This window comes from Glandiceps talaboti, chromosome 15 (genome assembly GCF_964340395.1).
Source record: "Glandiceps talaboti chromosome 15, keGlaTala1.1, whole genome shotgun sequence".
Classification (NCBI taxonomy): domain Eukaryota; kingdom Metazoa; phylum Hemichordata; class Enteropneusta; family Spengelidae; genus Glandiceps; species Glandiceps talaboti.
Window position 1 is genome coordinate 5413801 of NC_135563.1, and position 25621 is coordinate 5439421.

The 25621-nt window shown below is 35.3% G+C and overlaps 1 protein-coding gene across 1 annotated transcript in view; it reads right to left on the reverse strand.

Annotated features, from left to right (window-relative positions):
• Positions 1-8793: 8793 nt before the first annotated feature.
• The window catches only part of LOC144446866 (growth hormone secretagogue receptor type 1-like), a 31794-nt gene continuing 14966 nt past the window's right edge, over positions 8794-25621 (reverse strand). The window contains exon 2 of the mRNA XM_078136710.1: positions 8794-9695. Within this exon, the coding sequence (XP_077992836.1) occupies positions 8794-9695 (902 nt within the window). The remainder of the gene's footprint in view (positions 9696-25621) is intronic.

The window sequence follows — 25621 nt, forward strand, 5'->3', positions numbered from 1 at the left end:
GAATAATGTATGATCGATGCCACTATCAACGTATTCGGGAATGGCTCTTCTTTCACGCTGAGACAGCACTTGTAGGATTTACACTGACCTGGACAGATTAAATGACGGCGAATATAATTTGATTACAGCCTCGATTTCATCATATACAAAGCATATATCAGACAGAATTCAGTAAAGAACCTTTTAATACCCAAGATTCGCTTTTATTTAGGGTGCTTTCAGTAATTACATAAGGGGGGGATTAGGGGATGGGTCACTTTTTACAAATCGTCCTCGGGGGAGGGCCATAGTTTAGAAATTGGAAATTATGGGGAAATGGAAATAAGCGGGGGTTCACATTTTATCTTGGCTTATTTTACATCTAACTTTGCATTATTGTGTGATTTTGGCATGATCCCACAGCTGCTACCACATCCCACCACTGCCACCATTGTAAAGTAATATCAAAACGTATCGGTGAAATGCAGTTAATTGACTGTTAGCTATGGTATGATGAGAGGAGCGGGTCTCACAGTAGTAAAAGGGAGTGACGATGTTGACGTTGGTCTTGAGATTGCCAGTTGTGCTCCCATCGAGTGTATGGGAGTTTGACCTTCAGTTCAGTCAATTATATCCAAATGCATGCATCGATTTAATACAAATACAATCTCACTGTAGTGGTAATAGTGGGAAACAACAAATGTCTTTAAAAACTGTAAGTGCGATCTTACTACAGAAAAATCCCCTGTCTCTGGTGGGATTCGAACCCAGGACCTCCTGACTACTAATCTTGAGCTCTAACAACTATGCCACAGGGGGGGGGGGGGGGGGGCGGAGTTACAAGATGTTTTTCATTGAAAAGTTTGAACGGGAAGGGCCATATTTTAGGGAATGAAAACTGATGGACGGCTGCTTTCTAGGACGATGGACTACAGGGAGGTCAAAGTTCATGCCTCACACCGGACTAAATTTACCCCTGACCCCTATAATTAATGAAGTGTCCCTTACATGCAGCGGATGTCTCAAACCAAATCCCAAATTATATACTATGAAGGTGTGTGTGAAGCAAAAAGGCATAGGGGCAACGTTTCTGATGTAGTATTTATCGCATTACATTTCAACTTTAAATTTGTTTGGAAGAACAAACTATTTTTTAAAGATATGATTTAAAATGAATTGGATAAAATCATTTCGTCTCAAAGGAAACGGTTACTCAAATCGTAGAGAAAATTTATCACGGGCTGTAGCAGAGCTGACGAGTAGCACACACCGGTCATATGTTTATGTATTTGCGAAATACCAAACAAGCAATTATACATGGAGATCTAAATATCTGAGTTGCTTGATTTGACATAAGGAAATGACAACCGCTGTCAAGTCTCCAGGGAAAATGGAAATGCAATTCATTTGTCTTTGTCTTCCTGTGCAAATGACGCACATGCCTTCAGCAAAGTGGATTAATTTCCTCCGTATTTTTCAATGTAATCTTGATATATCTGTCACTTATTTATATTCCTTACACCTGTCTACAGACTTGTCTATGAAATACCGGTAACAGTATCAAATAATTATGGCGTCATAAAGGTGTGTAAGAGAGACCTGTTCAATCGTGCACACAACATACTCTTAATAGGGAGTACAACTCTAAGTATGATATAAGAGTGCTAAATACAAACACTTGAAGGCCTGTGTCGCCACAAGGCAATTAGGCTTCTGTCATGGCGACATCAAAGATGGCGGACAAAACTTACAAGAACACCCTACTATCAGCAAACTTTCAAACATCCTGATACATGCACACACAAAGTGTGTAAGCATATATACATACATACATACATACATACATACATACATACATACATACATATACACACACACACACACACACACACACATACATACATACATACATACATACATACATACACATCATATAATGAAAGTGATTTTGGATATATTCACAGACCGATAAAACATTCAGGTACATCCTATATAATCATTGCCCTAATATACATTGGATCATTTATTTTTTTGTAATATTTTCCTCAGACTATTGCCTCTATTGGGGTTTACTTGGCAGGATTACATGCTTTATGCAAAGTTCACTGTCTCTAGTACTCAAAAAGGGTTTATTAGGCATACAAGACCAAGAACTGTTTCTTCTTAACCTTTCCTTTGTCAGTGGCCAGTACAAGAGCTGTCTGATACATTGTACAAAATGCCATGTTGCCTGGAATGTTTATGTTATTATTGTGGGTAGAATGAGCACATTTTCAGGTAACAATTCTGGCAAATGATAGACAAGAGTAGAAAGTGAAGCACCAGCTGTATCTAGGGTATTGTTTGTTAGACCAGGCAATCTACAAGATATTCATTGGAAATGGTTAGAATACCAATAATTAGACATTGTCTATGTTTATTTAACATATTAGTAGTATAGTAATACATTCAAATCATGATTTATTGGGGCATCATGTTTTGGTGTGGACCCAAAAATCAATTTGAATCTATATATTGCAACATAGTATATGTACTGCTATACGAATTCTGTTTATTCACAGATTATTCAGTACCTTGCAGGGTGTACGACATCACAAGCAAGCCATTATATCTTGCAAAACAGTTTTAAAAGACACAGCTAGTGCAGCTTTAAAATCTAGGGCTTGTTATTTTACCTATAATCGTAGTTCGTAGAAGCACTATTGGTGATACGAGAAAAGAAAATCGTTTACAGACTTAACGTTGGGGAATATATGTATTCGTGGACATCACTTAATACACAGTATAGTGACCAAAGAAGACAACCTACATACATTACATGTATTACAAGTATTTAGTATCCTCTATCACTTGATAAGTGGGTGAATGATTTTGGCCGATTTATTGGGTGAAAAAATAGAGCACATGTGCACAATCTGAAATGAAAGATAATAATCAAGGACCATACCAAATAGGTTACATGAACCTAGATCAAATAATATCTGAAACAGCCAATTCACTAACAATGATTGCAACGTCGGCGCATCAGGACGCCAGTTTGTTAATTCCTTGTAGGATGACCCCTTAAGTTACCAATCTTTTGGACTGTATAATATTGTTATATTTTCATTAAGAAACATCCTGATTTTGCTACAGATGTATCAGCAATACTCCCTGTAAATTGATATGAATTTACATATGAATAAAGAAAGGAATAAACAGTAATTTAAATATCATACTTACTATCCAATCAAAATGTCCAGTTACGTTAAAAAAGACTGTTTACTATTTTTCACACATACAATAAAACCACGCTGCCGCGGTATAAATGTTCCGTCGTGTTCAGGAAATGTCCAGTCCTGCTTTACAGTTTAGGATATTGTATGTTTCATTTTTTTAGTCCTTGAGGGTATGGTTCCAACAAATTATCCAGAAGAAATACAAAATCCTTACAGATTGTAGATGTATCAAAGATTAAGGCAAAGTAGACGTACTCTCTTGAGCCCTATTTTACAAGAAGCTGAGTGGGCGATAGCCGTCTTGTACCTGATTGGATCATACAACATTTTCTGCTAGACTTGTTTTTAAGTTCGCTTCATTTGATATTTTACAGAAACGAGTGTATCATTACAATTAAGGAAGCACATTACATGTTGCAGGTTGTTGATCACTGTTAATATCGTATTAATCTGCATAGCGACGACATCGTATATGTATAGCTAAACAATCTTAAATCAGTTCTCAATAAAAAGGAAAGGGTATTCTTCAATGGGTAGCAAGAGCGATAAGAAGGCAGTGAACAAGGAGGTTAGACTGGCCATTAGGAATGCTAAACTCAAGTACAAAGCAAAATAGAATCAAAGCTTACCTCAACTTTCGTATGGCCTGGCCGGGAATCAAGAATATGGCAGCTGCCCATTTAAACTCAGATCCAAAACATTCAAAAGGCAGTCTAGAAGGTGTAACCGATATGGATTTACCAAATATCTTTAACAAATTCTTTACCCTTGAAAAGCTTAATCCTTGAAATCGATTAATGTGAACAAATGCCCAGGCCCTGATGGGATTTGAGGTCGTACTCTTAAGTTATGTGCAAACCAGTTACGTGGTGTACTTCAACACCTTTTCCAAATCTCTCTGGACACTGCTACCATACCAGTAATGTGGAACGCGATGTGGAAGACTTCAAAAGTCATTCCAATTCCTAAAAGAAATAATCCAAAACAACCAATCGATTTCAGGTCTGTGGTCCTCACTTCAATTGTTATGAAAGCACTTGAGAAAATTATGAAATCACTCGTCTTATCCGGATATGTTAGATCCTATACAATTTTCCTATAGAGCAGGAATAGATGTTGAAGATGTATATCCTTATTGAATTATACAAGTACCTCGAAAAACTTGGTGCTCATGCCAGAGTTATTTTTGCAGACCATTCGTCAGTTTTCAATACCATTCAGCCTCACGTGTATCCTAGCGAATGATAAGCTCAATAATCAAATTGTATCATGGGTAACGGCCAAACAGCCCATTTTGGATAAATACAGTTATTGAATTGAATTGAATTGAATTGAATTGAATTGAATTGAATTGAAAATAACAATTGTTGATTTGCAAAGGTGCGCTACCGTTCCAAAATGGCTGTATTGTTATCGACGAAATATAGGTCACTGAATGTATGAAAAAAATTACTGCAGTGATCAAAGACCGATAACAATTTAACATGAAGAGTAAGCACGTGTAAATGACCTCGACAGTATAATTGTCCTCGTCCTCTATTATCATAATTATTCCCCATGACCTTCAATAAATGGTTCGACAAATAGAATTCGTTTATTTATCATGAACTCATATGTTTAAACCCCTATTTTGAATACCGCGGTTTTGGATTAAGTATAGAGCCACACGGATCAGATAAGACCTTTGTTTGCTTCTGGGGCAACTTTTCTCTATAGATCAACTAATTAAATCAACTTTAGGTTTTTTTAAACAAAAAACATCCAGAAACTTCCAGATTGTAATCCGACATACGTCTTTGCAGTTCCGGAATTATCTGAGCCATAACTTATGGATTCCGATCAATCATTAAAAGCAAAACACCCAAACGATATCAGTCAGCTGTGAAAAAAAACTTGTTGAACGTTGTACATTTTGTGTACACGTTTTAAGTTTGCCCAAATTGTGGTTGTGTTTTGTCCTGTGAATGCTAGGTACTCAAAGTTGATTTGGTAAAATAAATAAATAAATAAATAAATAGATAAATAAAAACACCTGAATGTCCCTTTCCTCTTTAGCTTTTTATTATTTATATAATTATTCATGCCATGTCACATATCAGGCGTGTACATTATAACCAATATCAACACTCGTATTATGAGTTTTCAACAATATTGCTTAATAACATGTTCTGCCCACAGGAAGTTGGTAGTGTTTTGTAATCGCATCCAGCGGGCAAAATAAACATGCCAAATGCATTATTCAAAGAACAGACAGAGTGACTACACGAATCCGTTTGCTACCAGTATAACATAGAATATTAGCGACATTTGTTAACACAACATATAGAAAAAAATAATTTCCTTAAGACTTTGATGAGACAGACTATTGTTTCCATTAATTGGTATCAGTCTGTATTACACTGTATTATACCATAAAACCTGAAACAAAACGTCGTTTGGCTCGACAAAAATCTTACCAGCCGTGCTACATTTTATGGTCTGGCTCAACAAAAATCTTACCAACAGTGCTACATTTTTTTTCTGGCTCAACACAAATCTCACTAACATTGTTGCATTGAGTCAGACAATAAAGTGTAGCACTGTCGTTAAGATATTTGCCAGATGATGATAAAAGTAACAATGTTTGTACGACATATTTTGAGCCAGACGGTAAAATTTAGCAGCTTTAGTAAAACTTTAGTCTAGCCAGGCGTTTTGGTACATGTTTCGTGATTTTAAGAATGGAACTGTTGTCATTTCCTAATACGTACATATATAAACGGCAATCATGACAATACGCAGGTTGTTAATATGCAACAACAGACCCTGGCGTTCCCGTTATTCTCCAAACTGAAGCATTACTTCGCTACTACAAATATCGTTAGCAAAAATAACATTAGGTGATATCATGTTTACGAGATAGATTTCTTGTACGATAAAAGTTTTTTTTCAAAAGTAGGCGTCAGAGTCCCCATACGCATTATGAAAGCAATTGAGATGCTACTTAAGACTACCTATGGATGATACTAGAGGTGGGATTATGGCATTGGCAGACTTTAGCAACAAACGAGTTATAATCTGGAAATCACATACATCAAACATGTATCAAGAGATTCATTAATATCAACCAGTATTATCAGTAGCTCCAGACGGTCCATAGAGGCTTTGATTATCATCCGAACAGCGCTCAGCCTGTGGTAATGATACATGGTTCAATGCTTTCTATGCATAACATATCCAAAGAGCTAGAGGCAAGTCTACTGACTATTTACACTGCTTTTCATTTACAATGGACGTTTCTGTGTAGTAGGCTGAACACTAGTTTGTTTGCTTTGTTCTGGCATATAAATGTGAGAGTGAAATGGTGGTTCCTAATGATGTTAGCTCTTCAAAATTGTATTTTCGGCTACACTAGCACAGACATATCTACCGTCATTACTCGTTGTTATGAACTGAACACATTCTAAGTCAAGAATAAGTTCTGATGAAGTGATCCAATAAACTATAAAGTAATAACAATACTGTACAGATACTTTTGGCAACAATAACATAACACCTCAAAAAAGCAAGAAAATGAAAGATGGTAAAATCTTGTAAATTTAAAATATACTATCTTCTTTTGTTTCATGTAGATAAGGCCAAATATCACACACATAGCTATATATATATATATATATATATATATATATATATATATATATATATATATATATATATATATATGTATGTATGTATGTATGTATGTATGTATGTATGTATGTATGTATGTATGTATGTATGTATGTATGTATGTATGAGTGTGTATAGTTTGTGACACTACTGCATGTGCGCGTGGCCGTTCGTGTTTGTGTGTGACAAATATATTTTTGAAAATATACAACATGACTTTTTGTTATATTCTGCACAAACTGTGTAATTATCTATATAATTGGTCCACATTTTACATGATCGACTCTCAAAAATCCATCCGTTACACAAGTCCGAATACATCATCGACTGTACTACATGTAGAGTAGCATACAAAGACACATTCAGCTTAAATTGTATATGTTTTTACTCAGTGTTGTGCATTTATTTGTTTCGTTACATATTGAAAATAGCAATGGTTTCTTATCAATGCAAACCGTATCTGACATATTCCATCACTTGAAGTCATGAAAGCATTGCAGGTGGTGAAATCACCATGTCACCACCTACACTACACAAAACATGTCTAATGCATTGGGAATCAATTCTAATGTATATCTTGAAACATTCTTGCCACTTTTGTAAACATCACACCCACTTGATTTTAATACCAAAGGTCGATTATTACAAAACGATGTGCATGCATTTACAGACACCCGGGTTTGGTAATAATATTATAAATAATCGTATGAGTATTTTCATCAAAATATCTAATCCAGCATTACAATCACCAATGATCAGCGTTTAATTATTAGGTATTTCTACAATCATGTTTGGCACGTTCATTTCGTGACCCTATATAATAGTGTGTGTACAGTTTGTAACACGCCTGTATATGGGCGTTTCTGTTCGTGTGTGAAAATATATCATTAAGGATATACGACATGACTTTTTGTTGAATAACCTATCATTTGTCTACACTTTACATACACGACTATCAATATAGTGATCCATACGTTACACATGTCCAAATACAACATCATTATCATAGAGTATCTCTGTCTTTCACGCCATGCTTACTTGAGCAACTCTTGGGCATAGAGTAATGATTTTAAGTTGTTTTAAACAGTGTTCTTGCTGCTCTATTCCAGCCAAATTTGTGACCTGTATATTTGCCTGACTACATTATGTGTGTGAATGAATGCAAATCTACTGCAGAGGCAGTTCACTGCTGTATTCATTTACTAGTCTACCTCTGTCAATTTCGATACGAAATTTGATTAGACAAGGCACAAAAGTGTAATTATTCAACTTCTGTTTGAATAAAATGGTTTTGACTGGCTTCACTACCATGCAGGAGCTGTGATAGCTGGAGCGCAGTGGAATGAAAGATTGGACTGTTTACTTCATAGATGTACTTAATATATCCTGAGTTGGACATGTAACGAAGTGAATTAATCCGAATTCTGAATGAAGATACAGGTGTCGTATAGGTGCATACATGTGTACATACCCGTCGAAGGTAGCGGTTTATTGTATATGAAACAAAACCTCTCGTTAAATTCAACTACAGTACCTGTACATGATTCCCGATACTTGCTGATAATTTTGAATCGATCGGGGACTTTGGGTCCACAGTCATTATACAGCGTGTGCGTATAGATGGGGAATAGCCAAATCTTTTGCAATTATGGTGAATATAAGAAGACAATGTACACAGATAGGAACGCAGAATGTTCATAAAACAAATGATCAAACCCCCTTCCCCCGTAGACATATTATGTTTAAGTTTACCTACGTTACAGCATGCGATGAATAAATGTTAAAAGTGAAACGCATTATATTTTAGCTACACACACATTTACTGTAATTGTTTATTTGTCGCGAGATGGCGCTATAACAACACGAATTTTCGAATATTAACACAGTCTTACAAAATTGGAATATAATATCATATTATACCACACACTATTGTCTAACTTTCAGTTATTTAAAGCGCTGTACCCATCGTTCCTGAACCTGATCCACTTCGTGAAATTATAGTTTCTGTTTTTGTAAGTTTCTTCACAAAGCCTAGTGCTCGTAAAAACGCAGCACGAAATTTCGTCGACATAATATTATAAATGATGGGATTGGCTGATGAATTGATGTAGGTTAAGACACGGCAAGAAATAACAAGACGATATACGCCCTCTATGCCAAGTTTCATCTGTTGTTCAGCAGTCCCATATTGAAACCAAAGGCTCACAATACGCTGTGGTAATAAACATAAGAAAAATGTCACAACTACGGCAATTAGCATGTAGACGACGCGTCCCCTTGAGCGTTGCTGTGCTTCATACGGGTTTTTGTTGCTACGGCGGTGTGGACAATGTTGAGGTGTCCCATCACTGCCACTGTCCGTGTCTTGCGCCACCAAGCTGTACAGTTGTAAAGGATGTTCCTCATTCCGGATCGCCAATACTCTTTTGCCCATGCTGGAGGTTTCATATCCGTTACTGCGAATCATCGATACACTTCGACGTAAGGTGAACGCCACTTTGAAATACATAACTCCAAGTATAAACAGCGGGAAAACGAAGAACACAACAAAACAGGAAATGATATAAAGTTCTGCCAATAGCGATTGTATATAAGTTCCACACTCATAAAGAAGACCCCCATCTACTGAATATCCGTACGCGGTATGTTGTGCCATGAACACGTAAGGAATGCTGGCAATACATGCTACCAACCAGATCAATACACATAGTACAATACATCTTCTAGGGGTTATGGTGTACTTTGCTTTCAATGGGTAACAAATAGCCACATATCTTTCGACGCTTATAAAAACCAATGTTAACACTGATGCTTGAGCCGCTGAGTACTCCAGGAATGGCACCACTTTACCTGAAACAAAAACGTACAGAAACGAAGTTATTGTACTCTATCGATCTATGTTAGTTTTTTCCCAGTAAGGTCACCTATACTTCATTCCTACATAGAAGCAAATGCTAGTAAACATTGTGATATTCGGACACATGACACCAAACCAAACAAGTAGCGTTAATGTATGACTACTCTCAGTACTTTTCCATCATTTTATGGCGTAATTTGCTGTAATAGGCCATTCCACACTGAAAACAGGAAATTGAGAATACAGCGCCCTCTCTCATATTGGGGTATCATCACCTCATAGCATCGTTTATTATTATAACAAGAGCCTTATCTGTTGGTATTGTGTAGAAGTGTACATCAGGGATGTGTTCCGTTTTGTTCAGACGTCCAGGAAAGCAGCAGTACTCTATGATTAACCAAATATTAAACCTACTTATTCAAAGCAAGCCTTCTTTACCGGGAATTAGAAACACTGAGATATTGCCAAGAAATATATAATGAAGACGCTTAAAATGACAACTTCACAAGCGTAAAGTTTCTTTCTAGGTCAAAGATGTGAAGATTTTGAATGTAACAAATGGTGCCCATTTTAAAAATATAGACAGATGTTGTATTTAGTGTACAAAGAGAGACATGTAATAGGGATATGTCAATCAGTATAAGTTGTTGGTGATAATTATAGTTTCCCATGTCTTAGCTATTTAACCATGTTGTATTCTACAGATATATTCTACGGATATACGGTTAGGAGGGACAGAACGCACATTGTCATCTTTCTGCGACACGTTAATTTATAACCAAGTCACGACTCTATTCACAAGGAAAAAGTCATAAATAATCGACGTATGGTTATACAATAGTCTATTAAATGTGCGCTCAGGGACATGATATAATGTGCACGTTACCTTACGGGTGATTATCACGCCCTACTTAACTTTACGAGTAAGACCTATTGCCATGAGGAACAACATGGTGAACTGCATACATTGGCGAAAGTCAACCAAGTGAAATCAGAAAAAGCCATAATTTAACATTTAACAGAAGCCAGCCCCTCTCCTGTAAAAGTTCGACTCATGGAATATGATCGTGCACATCTCGTTACTCTAGTGGGTTGAAGGTCGTTCTTGTGCATTGACTCTTATATCAGTAATCTGTCGTTACATTTACGAGTTCCCATATCTTGTGCCTTGTTGAAACATCCACATTTAAGCCAATTCACTAACGAATTGATGCCACTTTGCCCCCTGTTCAAATGTCTCTTTAAATCCAACACGTAAACAATTTGATCCTATTTTCGCTTCATTCAAAAGTATTACAGCGGATAAAGATTATCACGAATTACGGGTAGCAGCTGTTGGATATGTATAGACGTTTCGGCTGTGCAAAGAACCATAAATTAATTACATTACAAAACGAAAATAATGGTACATAGTAATTGTTGCATATTCATAGACTGTCGACAGTCGCTCGCGCCTTTTTTCCCCCTAAGTTTTATCTAAACTCCGATCCGGCGCAACACTAGTCTAATCGCAAACTGATATCGAGGGCCGAAGGCCCTAGCCTTCGCAATTCGGACCTCGAAATCAGTTTGCGATTATACTAGTGTTGCGCCGGACCGGAGTTTAGATAAAACGTAGGAAAAAAAGGCGCGAGCGACTGTCGACAATCTACATATTCATTGTGATAATATGTTCCGATTCATCATTTGATACACTAATTTATGCCATTGTGGAGACTTACATAAGAAATGTGTGACGTTCTTTAAGCGTTCGATTTATGGGATATGATTTGCTTTATTGTAGAATGTCAGGAATCCTGAGGGATCTTCTAAGTGTTCAATAGAATATGATATATACAACCCATTTCAAGTTAATAGTGTTCACAAGTTCTGTTTCATACAACCACACAGAAACAAATGGGAAACTACACAAATGCTAAACTTTTAATTAAGATAGTGTAAGAGTGGATAAATACAGATTTTTGCAACATTTGTCTATAAATGAGATTACCCAATGACAATGTATTACCATGTAGACTTTGAAACATTGGTGCCACACTGGCTTTCTCCGGTTGCAGTACGTGTAGCGAGTGAGAGTAAGAGTAAGAGTGGCGACAAAACCTCTCCCATTTAATTGTTAATACCATGGCCTGCGTTAAAGGGCAAAGTTTACAAACCTGTTAATTGCCATAGACACTATATACAATGTACATGTATGGCAAGGATATATGTGTCGTAGTGTTTACGCGACTCCTCTGACTAAGTAAAACCATATCCCTTGGAGAGAGATGACAAAACCAAGGTAGTGTTGAAACCGATTTAATCTACCTATTGACAATCTATGAATCTCTTTTCGATATGTCAATAAGAATTACCGGTACCGATCAACGTATAGTAGGGAATTATACTCAGCAAGAGGTACACACGAAGTCACTGTATAGGGACACGACCAGAATAAAACTTCAAGATAATTTATTAGCTGACACCGGCTGGAACACCACTTCAATACAGATCTCGGGAGATTTAAAATCTTAGAATCACCCCAACAAGCCCCAAGCTACCACCCATCTCTCCCTAAAGTTACAATAGTTATCCTATCTTATAGCCCAGAAAAGGGGCGTCTCTCGATATGCAAAGCATATTAAAATCACAACACAATTCTTATTCTACTCTGTACGTGCGAAGAGTAATATTAGAGTCTAAAATGCGATTTTGTTGGCGTCTGTCAAATCGCTACCTAGTCTTGCTGCTAGATGTTCGTGCTTTCTTTCGATACTATAAGCGAACGAAGTTCGCAGTGAGGGCTTGCCTTGGATGTTCCATCCTCGATAGCGATGTTCGATCGTGTGTCGTATTGTATCGGAAGAACATCCGAGGTCTAGCAGATAGACTAATCGCTACCATGAAAAGAGGCCAATGGTTTGCGTGATGTTGAAAATAAAACGTCCATATGATTATTATATTGAAACGGCTTAGTGAATACACACAACTAGCACTATGTGTTCCAACTCAGACTCAGACCACTAATGAATATTTTCAGTGGTCTGAGGTTACACAGACAAGGAACACAAAATTGCAGTCCCGTGCTTTTATAATGTTTTGCACTCGCAAATCCGTCATCAAAGAATGTACACTTGCTATTGAATCCAGGATGAATAAAGTTTAAACGTTGTAAACCTTTCTCGCATAAGCTTATATTCTGACAGTGATGTTGAATTTGAGGGAAAATTCTGTTTGACAATAGAATAGACTAGCGAAGATTACTGACTACATAGCTCTTCAATGTAAGTGTGAGCAGTGAAGTGAAAACAGCTAGTGTACTTCCCGTTTCTCGGACAAGGCAACATTATATCGCCCTTCACATGCAATTGTTTGTAACTGTTAAAACAAAAGGCGTTCTATAGAATATCATATCCCTTCGTCGCTAAAATTAACAGAGACGAGAAAATGACGGAAATGCAAGTTATCGAACATTCAGGAAAAACACCTTTTTCAGTTAGAAAAACTTCCCTTTTTGAAATGGAGATTAGTCTCCAGCATCATTTTCACAAACCTGCGAAGAGGCCTTGATTGACACAACATTGTACAGTCATGGACACAGTCTATCTGAGAGACATTCCTTACTGTTCACAAATATAGACATTTCTACTAGGCTACATCCATTTCGTAGGGTCTATGATCCATCTCAGACCGGTTGACCACAAGTGGTCTGAGGGTTCATGTCGCCCTGCTTGCATACGGAGTAAGTCGCCTACGAAGAGACAGTTGTGAAACCTGGGCTTACCTGAAATGCTAGTAACTAAAGATTTAACGCATCTGTGTTCAAATATCAGCAATAAATCGACTATTTAGTAATTTTACCTCGCCTTGGCTACAAAAGTACTAGTCCCAGTCCGGAGGACTAGAAATCCCGAAATCACAAGTTCAATCGTAATTTATGCCCAAGTGGACGCCCGATCAAATGTGGCGGAGTTTGTAAGGCGGGACTTTGAAATCAGTCGGAACTGGAAAAGTTCCGATTTCGCCACTTTTTGTGATCGTACCAGCGACTACTATCGTCAAAAAGATGTAAAATGAGTACATATTCGACCGATTGCTAATATTTGATAGCTTTATATAAAAAAAAATATATGTAATTATTTTGTTATTGGTGCGAAAGTATTTTGTTTTCGCACTCGCTATAGGCCGGTTACTTTTCGTAGGACGGTGTTGAGCGAAACGCGTGCACCGTCTGCAAGCAGGACTGTCATCCATGGTACAACATCTGAGCACAGGCAAGGAACACAGTTTCTTGTCTGTGATCTGAGGTACAACTACTGACCATTATCGGATTGAGAGGTGTCAACGAGTTCCAGTAAGATGCTTAGTTTAGACAAACAAGTTTTATTTACACATAGCCCCAAAACGTAGGCTGGTGGCGTTATTCACCATATGGGTACAGGTGTAAGAAGGTGCTAAAAGGTGTTACTTTTAGCATCGGCAGAATTGTAATGCGTTTAAATGGTTTGTTTCATTTAAACAAAATGTAGCAAGAAATTGAATTTGTTCTTTCTATCTTAAACTAGCAGCAACTGGGACATTTTTCTCATCAAGTAATCAAAGTAACCAAGGATATATTCACTAAACAATTGGACAAATACTAAAGATACTGCATCTGTCAATTAAGTTAGAATCTTGAGCGAAACTCGGTAATGAATGTCACTATATCCAACTGTAAGGTTGTAACTGGAGTATCATTTTTCAATTCGACAACCACAATCTATTCATCACTGGAAATTGTTATATACCAATAATTAGGCTCTGTACATGTTAAACCACGGTCTACATTATCCATAAGTATCACGAAAACAGATTGAAAACGTGATCGCAAGTGAGGGTACTGATTTTGGGTACGGAACGAAGAATCAATTTAATGTTTTCGTGTATTAATTTAAAGCTACAACAAACATACCTGTACCCACAGGTGGTGCAACACTGTGTTTACGGATATATATATATATATATATATATATATATATATATATATATATATATATATATATATATATATATATATATATATATATATATATATATATATATATATATATACATTATATATACAACTTTATACTGTCACTATATATACTATTTATATATACATACACACACACTATATATATATATATATATATATATATATATATATATATGTGTGTGTGTGTGTGTGTGTGTGTGTGTGTGTGTGTGTGTGTGTGTGTGTGTGTGTCTTTTAATGGAAAGGTACTAGAAAACAAGATATATAACATATCTTTTCTTTAAACGTTACATTGAAGGAGCTGATAACTTTTTTAAAAATTCATAACATCTTTCATATTAATACCTGTCGCAAGAGTACACCACTCGTTTCCATGTTAGTTTTCTAGCATTTTTGATACAACCATTCAGAAACCAGTAAGACGCTGCACATGAGTTTGTTGCGACATTTTGTCTATAATTATGAACTAAATAAAATGTCACTATGCAGATAGACATTATATGTAGACATCAAAACAATGGCGCCTGTGTGTTTGCGTCTAGTTGCAATACGTCTAGGTGCGTTATTTCATTTTAACTAAATGTTGCAAGAAACTGAGATCTTGCTACCTTAAACAATGTAGAATATGCAGATTCTTTTTTTTTGGTGTCTGCAGTGTATGCTAACATGAAACGGGTTGCATATTTGTTGAAGCTCATTTTATACAGATAGTACGAACGTAACTATAACGGACACACACACAGTGTACAACATGTGAATTATCAATCTTATCAACACATATCTCTGTTAATCAAGTGTACATCAGGCAGAAAACTCTGTGATATATTACTGTGAAAGACAATATCCGTCTGATGGCAAAGGATTTTGGGTTATATACGACAGTATTGAAACGACGATGGCACAATTAACCATATTCCTAGATGAGTAGATTATCTTGACATTGATAGTGTACCAATAAGTTCCGATATGTTTGTGTGTTTGGTATTAAAACCATGTATGTTATTTACTATCACACGTCAACAAGACACCAAACAAGAACGATAATAATTCATTACATTGATAAGCCCTTTGACTGTTTGCTAGAAATCAACATTTAGTACAAGATGTCGAAAATTAAGTGGAACGTAAATTTCTCGCCAATCTATGTATAGAATGTTAACACCTATAAAAACCAACATCAAACATATACTCATTGGCGTGAGAATTTTCACGCAACAAGACACTTGATGACTTTACTCCGATGGCACATTTGAAGAGGCAATGCTATATCAAACTTTACGTCAACGAAACGAACATATCGTAAGTAGTATGTTCTGTTCTGTTCAAACGTGATCATGAATATTGTTAAACAATGAAACGGTGTCTCTTTTTTTCGGTGAGGTTAACATTTTGGCATTTTTTGGCATTAACACAATGGCTGTTATGCAGCATCTATTTCCCGAGACCGAAAGCTGGAGGAAGTAGGTGCTACGTAACAGTACGAGGGGTAATATGATGGCTACTAGTGTCCACAGAAAATAAGGAAATAAGTGATTTAGAAGACATGCTATTCTCATGCACGTATTCTTTCCAAAGTCATTGCAAACCACACATAGGATTCCCATGCTACTGAAACAGTGCCCTAGGGAAAATAGAAAAAAGAATATAGCCCTATATATGCAAATTGAGGTGTCTATGGGTCACTAGTTCATACCATGCGATACGACCTATAAGCTAATCCATGAAAGCTGTATGGAACGATTTTTTATACATTATATCATATTAATTTTTCATGAGAATGCAAACATTTCAATGAGTGATTGCAGACTGAAATGCTGAAAGTGCAAATTTCGGTGAAATTCTCGATTATGGCTAGTTGACATTAATATAACCAATCAAAGTGTCTTCAAATCTGCTCAATGTTTGTGTACATATATAGCTACCAGAGTACGTTTACTGCGCTTGTACAGTTTTGACAGATAAAATTATAAATAGAACACGTCTTTCACTCTCACTATAGATAAAATAGTGATAAGACATGCACATTGCTCAAAAGTTCAAAGATTTTGATTCAGAATCCTGAAATTGGAAATTGAAAATTTATCAATAGTCTCAAATCACCGTTACAGGCATGAGGATTATTGGTTTTTAAAACCCCCATTAGTTTGGACTGAAGCTCGCCATGATAGAATAATTGTTTTGGCATTGACGTATTAGTGAAATCACGAGATGATAGGTACTTAGGTGAATATTGTTATAACGAATGGAATGACAAATAGAGCAGTTAGGCACTCATATACACTACTCAAAAGACCTTTTTAACTGTTCACTAGCAATTTCCCAGCGTTCTCTGTTTGATTGATCACATTTCTATCTAAGCAGGTGACAATAATTTTATAGCCATAGGGAAATGGAAAATATATTCGGTTATTTTCTTCAATTACGATCGCAATATATTTATCATTGAAAAGTAAATATCTCGGGAAATGAGCAGCATCACACAGTATAGGGTCTAGTAATTACTGTGTGTAGAAGTGGAATTGTCATTTTATTCATTTATTGTATTACTGTCAAAAAAGTAAGTATGAATTTGTTCAACATTGTGACTCAAAATTGTATTTAAAAAAATGAAAAACCGAAAGGTTGTCCTACTTTTAATATTAATGCATGTGACTAATGTCAAAGCTTAACAAATAAATAAATAGTACCCTTTCAATGTAAAAGAGGCCGTTTTCATAAATTTCCTAATTCCAAAAAAACTAATCAGTGCATAACCACAAGATATCATACATTACTTTTAAAAGAATTTTTAAAGTACGCTAGCTGGTTGTAATTTATTGAAGATGATATAGCAACATAATTTGTATGCATAAGTACAACTATTATATACTTTTGGTTCTATCTTTTAATACCGAGGTATTGTAATGGGAATTGTTATGGTCTTAGAAATGATTTCAGCTTAATGATAAATATCACTCGATTTTCAGTATTGGTAAATGTCAAGGTTTATATATTGAGTAAGACTTGGAATCGTTATCTTTCATTACTATGCTTGTCCTTTCATGTGCATACTCCCTCTCAAGTGTATTCCTTAGGTTTGTGAAATACCTTATTTTTTACTTGCCCGTAAACCACTTTCAAATAACACAATTTGTCGTATGTTTGGGATGAGATTATGCAGATATATTTCATTTTCACATCTGTCATAACTCAATCAATCGGCAAATATAAAATAAAGATTGGTATATCGCTCCATCGTTATTTTCGTATCTAACTCAGGAAGAACTAAATGTATAACTAACCCAATTAGGTATGCACTGAAATGATCTCATTGCAAAAACATGAACTGGTCATATAACCGAGAGAAAAATGTTCCTATAACGTATTGAACAGTTAATAAACTAATATTGAAAACCCATTACAAGAAGATCGTATGATCATGGTGCAGTGAGCATGGTAAACTCACACAAGTTGATCTAATATCAAAAACCTCACATATGAACAAGGTATTGAAAAAGGTAAATTGAACAAATCAACACAGTGTGCACATAGATGGCGCCAGCTAGTCCCATCTACCCACAGAGCATTCAATTATTTTATCATATGATCCTTTCCGCCGTATTTATTACATAGTTTTTTTTTGTACGGATTTGAAAGGTTACAAAAATTGCCTCATATGGGACGGCCGTCCAAACACTGTGATTTCCTAATTTATCCAATGATAATTACTAATTACTCATGCATCTTGTAGTAGCTAGCGGACTCGACTTTACTAAAGGCGTAACGAAGTGCAATATTGCTATAACATAACAAATAAGATGATCACTTCAAAGATATGTCGCGCGAACGTATACAAAGCATACTTTGCATTTTCGTGAAAATCGCCCATTTGTAAAGGTAAAATCATTCATAAACATTAACAATCCATCATGTAACATAAAGTACGGGTGTACGTACTTCATTGCGTTTAATGTCCGATAAAAACTAAAACTAGCAAATGAATACAAATTTAAAGAGTTTCAACCCAATTTTACTCTTTGAATAATAAAACATTACATTTAATATCTTTAGTCATATTAATTATGCACACTATCATTCATCTTACTCTAATTACGTAATTTTAATTCGTAGCCAAATTCTTTTTGAAGCTATTGACAAACTGAAATTGTCAGTAACTGCAGCCCCTAAACTCATTACATTTGGAAGATATGCATGCAAAGTCATAATCATGATTGCATCATTTGATATATACTTAACAACATATGGAGTTGACTTATATATTGACTTAAGTCACCATCTGACTAATGCACATTGCCATTACCTACTCACACTGCAGCCTTAATTTACAGAACAGCGTCGTCTTGGTAACACATTAATTCTCAATACATGGGACGAGTATAGAGCATAAGTTTTTATCAGCATTAGCAACTGCTCGTATAACCCCTTGCATGTGATATTTGCATCGATATATCAGTTAATCTTTGAATCGACAATTTGACATACTTAAATTCGTTGAGATTATGAAAATTACTGAAATCTTAAGAAAGTCATTGATAGCTTAGTAACTCTGAGGTGTTGTCACTGCGATTGTAAAAAAATCACTATCATGTTTAGCTGTACGAAAGGAATCGTAAAAGGAATAATCATTGAAAATATCCTTCTATGACATGTGATAATTATCATATATATATATATATATATATATATATATATATATATATATATATATATATATATATATATATATATATAGAAATATAAATATATATATATCTAAAGGGATAGCATAGCATGATTTTTCCATGGGATTTGTAATTATCGGTTTTTATAAAATACTTGCATGTATCTCTATTGGGAAATACACTCTTGTAAAAGTTACTCGGGTGATAAAACTCATGGGACACATAGAAGGGATATGTATTGGCGACATGAAAGGAATTACGGATTTCTCGTGAGGTAATGTTAACCGTTTGAAAGAAAGACATTAATGATGTTAAATTGAAATTAGTGATATCGCATCATCATTCTGTTTGGACATGTATCACCTATCTAGACGAAGACCTAACATGTATCCAATACGATGTAAAGCCTATTCGTTCTGTCATTACATTCGTTTGGGCGATTAAATAGAATGATATGTTATGGTATACTTTGTTCACTGTCCAAATGATGAAATCAATTTTGAAAAAGTGCAACTAATGTAAATTTCGATGGAACGAATATTGTTTTGTATATGTATATTCGCTGAAGGCAGAAAACAGAGTTATTACTGTAAGATTGACTCAATAACGACCAACCAGGCTGTATATAATAGGATGATGGAATGGTCTCTAATCTATAATACACTAACAATTTAACTGGGATGACTTTTTTTCATTTTCTTCAGCCAATACATAAGAGTTGAATGATTTTAATATATCTGGCAGTAATGGATTAATTTCATCATAGCTGTATTAAGTTCAACACACATAGACACATGTTATGTGTTAGAGAGTAGGGCGTTAATATCTGTCAAAGATGTTCAAATGTTTTTACTAAGATCCTTGTCACATTAATTTCAACGAAGCACACATCTTCATCTACTTATGCAGCAAAGTATCCAGCTTTACTAGTCCGTAACAGAAACCCGTGAAATGACATGTACATTATTTTGACGAGTTCATTCCTTGCACGAATGTTGTAAGAGATAGGGACACCATTCAAGGTAAGAACACTTTTAAAGCTGTGTAATCTTGTATAGCCTTAAAAGTGATGATTATAGCATAATTTCAGAGATACTACGACACTGATAGGACGACGTCATACTGTTTGTTAGAATATATCCCAAAGGCAAACTTTACATGAATCAGAGCCGGTCCAATGTGCTTGCTGATTCATCACCTCGGCGACGTTCTGACGTGCTCACCAAAATGCAAGCCTTCCATGCTTCGAGGTGCCGAAACTTTTATATGGCCCCAATATGGCTGGTTGCCAAAGCAATGGGCCCTAGACCTGCTTCTATTAATGCTGTGATTATCCCTTTTTGACTGTAACTTTAGGGTCAGAAAACCCATTTTAATCATTACCAAGAGCGTATAAGTATTCTATAACAGGCACGTTTATTTTGTAGATGTATCATGATACGGTATAACAATTTTATATTACAATAAATGTAGGGTTGAAGATAGTCTATTGGATATATGAAAACGTTTACAGAAAAAGAATTGTTTCTTCTCATAATTTGCAATGAAAAGTGTTCTATAATGAAGATATTTTATATTAGATTATCAACTATATATATATACGTTTACTAGAAACAGTTGTGAACAAAAGAACAAGCGTACTGTATGCAAACATTAGACCATAGGTGTGTATTAAATACTATTGTTTTAACATTTCAACAATTCAACATTGGAAGAGTAAGGTTTAACGACTTACGTATACGCTGTGTGAGCAGTGATTGACATTGTGTGCACGACTGACTGTTATAAGGATAATATGGAAACCAAAATATAAATAGTCTAAGAGATGTTACTTGTTCAATCGTCATTTAACAGTCCCCGCTGGCCAAACAAGACATCATTGCAAACATATCATTTAATCAACTATCAACATTCTAATAACTTACAATATAGAGAATGGAAATTGTCCACCATTTATTGTGGAACTGAAGCATACGCATACTGTTAGTTTAATGAAATTTTTCTTTATCGCATCGCTTATGTGAACTTTGCTAGCTAAAGAGTAATGAATAACGCTACATCGCACAGCTAATAAGACAAAAGTAGACTTGATGCAGATTTACAACCATTCAGGTATGAATAGGATGATCAATGGCGCCCTATAAGGAGACCATATTCATTTATTTATTCATTCATTCATTCGTTCGTTCATTCATTCATTCATTCATTCATTCATTCATTCATTCATTGCCAATTTAAAGTAAGTGACAATTACATAATGAAAGGAAATAAATAAACAAATTGGCAATTTTGGAGTAAAAAATAGCTTTCCGCAAATCAAGTTTGGCTCTACCTCAGAGTTCATATGCATCAACAGCTATAAGGGCTGCACAGAACTAGAAGAACAATCATAATTGGGAGAAAATATCAAAGCGAGCTAACAATGCAAGAATGTGTATTATATTCAAATGTTTAAATTTCATCAAGTAGGTACTCTTTATTGTGACTATCATCCCCAAAAAACTGTCATGTACTCTGTAAATTCACTTTGTACAACATTATAAACGAGATATTTTAGGCGAGGTCTTTATTCATGTCTTTCACATTGCAATTCCTGTTTGACGGTTTTGGAATACTTATTGTACCGTGATATTGTTTCTATACAAGCCTTTTTAAAATAAAATCAGCCGTGGAGACCTGGTTAACACGTGAAGGGAATTCCCTGATTATTTAAACATCAAGCCAAATCAACGAATCACGAGCCATCATAACATTTTGTAACACATGTCATCATTTTCCCCGTCTTTGTGATTTGTCAATATCGGGTCACGTGGTATGCATTTGTTTGTTCTGTTCAACATAAATGATGTCGTACCGATCAACGTTTTTGCATGATGATGCCTGTATAGCAACTTCAAGGGTTTTACAATTTCCTGAAGACAAACGTGTGTCAGAAACCGCTTGGGAATGACCAAATTCTATAATTAATATTTAAGTAGTAACTTTTCACAGATTTCTGTTTCGTTCTCTGTTCACTGAGCGTACATGTACTATATACTTTCGAGGCATACAATAAGGGAAATGATGTGATATGTTGCAAAACATAGGTTGACTGGTAACACTTGCGAAACATCACACGTCAGTTTTCCTCAGGCCTACATCTCACCACAACACATACAGTTTCCCTTGGGCTCCTTGCCATATTCATCATGACTACAGTTTCCCAATCGGATATATGTAGGGCATGAACTAAGTCGAGGAAAGTACTACAAATAAGGCCTAGTAATTATCGAACATGTTTTATGGTTACCTATAAAATAGTACAATTTACGATTTTGACGTAAACCATTTCTAATGAGCTTAGCGTCAATTATCCCTTTATTTAGATAAGCTGTTACTTTACAGTTATTTGCAAATATATTTCTTTTTTGCTTTCATTAACGGTCTGGTTTGTTCGCTATCGTTGACGATTTTAACTGTCCAACCAATGAACACACATTGTATAGTGTATGTATCATGCGAAGATCTCAATATGTTTCTTTCCATAGCGATCATAAAAAAACTATCATGGCGTTACAAACTACCCCATAAATTTTGTAACTATAGATACTTTACAAATTGACATCACAATAAATTCTGTGTTCTATATTTTTGTACCTTTCTGGGAATTTGGGCGGGATATGGATCTGTGCATGCCTAGGTAGCATATTCCAGTTCACGTACAACACGAGCACAGTTATCTCATTATATATCAATTTATTATTGACGTTTCCAGAGGTACTAGTAAATGAATCAAAGTCTTGCGTACCATTTCAATGGTCACGATTGAACTCTTCGAAATATTTCAAGCAACAAAACTTATATTTAGATGGACACTGCAGTCTTGATTTTAATTTAGATATAATTATATATATTTATATACATAAAACACAATATTAAGTAGGAAATTGATGTGCCTTGATTCTGTTTTAAGACGACTAACCATATAGTTCTATGAAGTTCCAAATTCTATCTCGTGGACGTGAATGGTGGATGTCAATTCTATATAGTTAGGGCTGTCGTAATGGAAGTTTGCTAACATATATTTCTTTTCATGCCAACACTTTAAAATAAGTTCAAATTTTGTTATATATATATATATATATATATATATATATATATATATATATATATATATATATATATATATATATATGCGCGTATGTGTCTACGTTTCTATTTGCAGTGGTTCTGTACACTAAACAATAGACTAGTTGGGAACATAATCGAATGGAACAGTACAGTAGATGTTATTTACCCAAGATAACATTTCCGCCATGGAGACTACTCTCTGGCCCTAGGTTACAGCATTTGGCTGTGTATTCTATACGTAAATGACTTCATTTTTATATCTTCGAAAGAGAAATTTAATAAACATTTTCATTACCTGTGGAAATGAAAGATATGTAGCTTATTCCTTAAAGTCTTAATTAAATTTCTTGGCACCAATATTCATACCAACCGGCTTATCTTTTGGCGTCAGCATCATAAACGTTCAGTTCCTTAACTTACTAAAGTTAGTTCTCAGAGGATTTTGAGCATATTCTTTTTCAATTGTGCAGTCTTCATTTGACGCCGTCGTTTGTTTGTCTCGTACATGTGATATTTTCGTAGAGATTTATTTAAAGTTGAATATACCTGGACATGGTAGTCGGTTACAGCTGTGACATTTACATTCGGAGTCGCCGTTATTTTCAAAACCATTCGATGACATAGGCTGGACCCCTTTTTACAGATCACGAATCTCGCAGACAGTGTGAATGACGTCTCCGTTTGGAATGATGAAGCTTATGTATAATTTGCTTTTCACTGATTCGAAGACTTCTAACTTTTCTATGTTTTTCTGACTCACACAGCGCTAGCCATACAGTTTAATGCGTTGTATCACACAGGAAATCCTAAATGAATAGTATACCTTTAAAGTGGCCATATGGTTGAGAATTTGATTTATAAAGCAATTTTATCATGGGCTTCTTGAAAAACCAGTGTGAAATAACATATGCCAAGTCCTTATTTGTAACTCAATAAATTGAAAAAGACTAGTAATTTTGTAAAGTGTTTGTTATTGGTTGTATGTATGTATGTATGTATGTATGTATGTATGTATGTATGTATGTATGTATGTACAATAATAAAGTTTGTACACATTGTTTAGCTATTTTGCAATGTATTGAGTTACAACCACAGGCTTAATCAATGTTGCTTCACATTTATTTTGTCAAAAAGAGGTTACCTGGCGAAAGCTTGTGTGAGCTACTTAGTATTTCTTGTTGCAAAATGAAATTAAAAGTATGAACTTCATTGTTCATTGTTAAATGCGTTTATAACATTGTCCTTTTGCCACACATTATCCGCAAATGATACTCAGATAGGGAGAGAGATGCCACACACTAAAATCGAACAAAAGAAATAGATTTCATTGTAATCGATACAAGCTTTTTACCTTTGAGCAACATTCAGATTTTCAGCCACAGCATGATTAATGCAATCAGAATATTTCTAAATGCCAAATGTGAGGGGGGACAATAGTATCATCATACTGTAGCAACGTATTTTGAATGTCAATACGTTCAAAGGTACAGAACACATTTGTAATTCTGATCAATGGCGACATACATATGAAAATAATGCTTGTTCTACATAGGTAAAAGTTTGATTGCAGGTCACTATGTGGTTATCCCTCCTATAATGTGTACGTGTCCAACGATCGAATAATGTTATTGTGTATGATTATATGATTATTAGACTTTAGGTGATACCTCAAACTTGTTTCTGTTATATGACAGGGCCGCAGTTTACTTCTATGTCTTGAATTGATTTTCCCTATGCCATTACTCGAATGCACGTATAGTAATAGTTTAGTACAAAGTTGACACCTACCCAAGATATTTCATGGGGGAGAGTGAAACGAACTAGCATTGGATAATACATTGAGAACCAAGGGGTATTCAAATTGTATACTATTTCAAACGTGACGTGCCCAATTTTATAAAATCAGATTTATCGAGAGGGTTGCTGTTATAGTAAGATATTGTATGCACATTGTTCACTCATGAACAAGACATTACTTTTGATTCTTAATAATGATTTGAATGACAGTAGCACTACTTTTAATATGCACTCATTTTCATATTTTTGCACAAATTGGTCAAAGGCCTTTCCATTACATTATAAGGAAAGTGTTCCGCGAGAGTAGTTTTAGCTTGAACACCTTTTGATTTATTTTGGGGTTTTATTTTCTTAG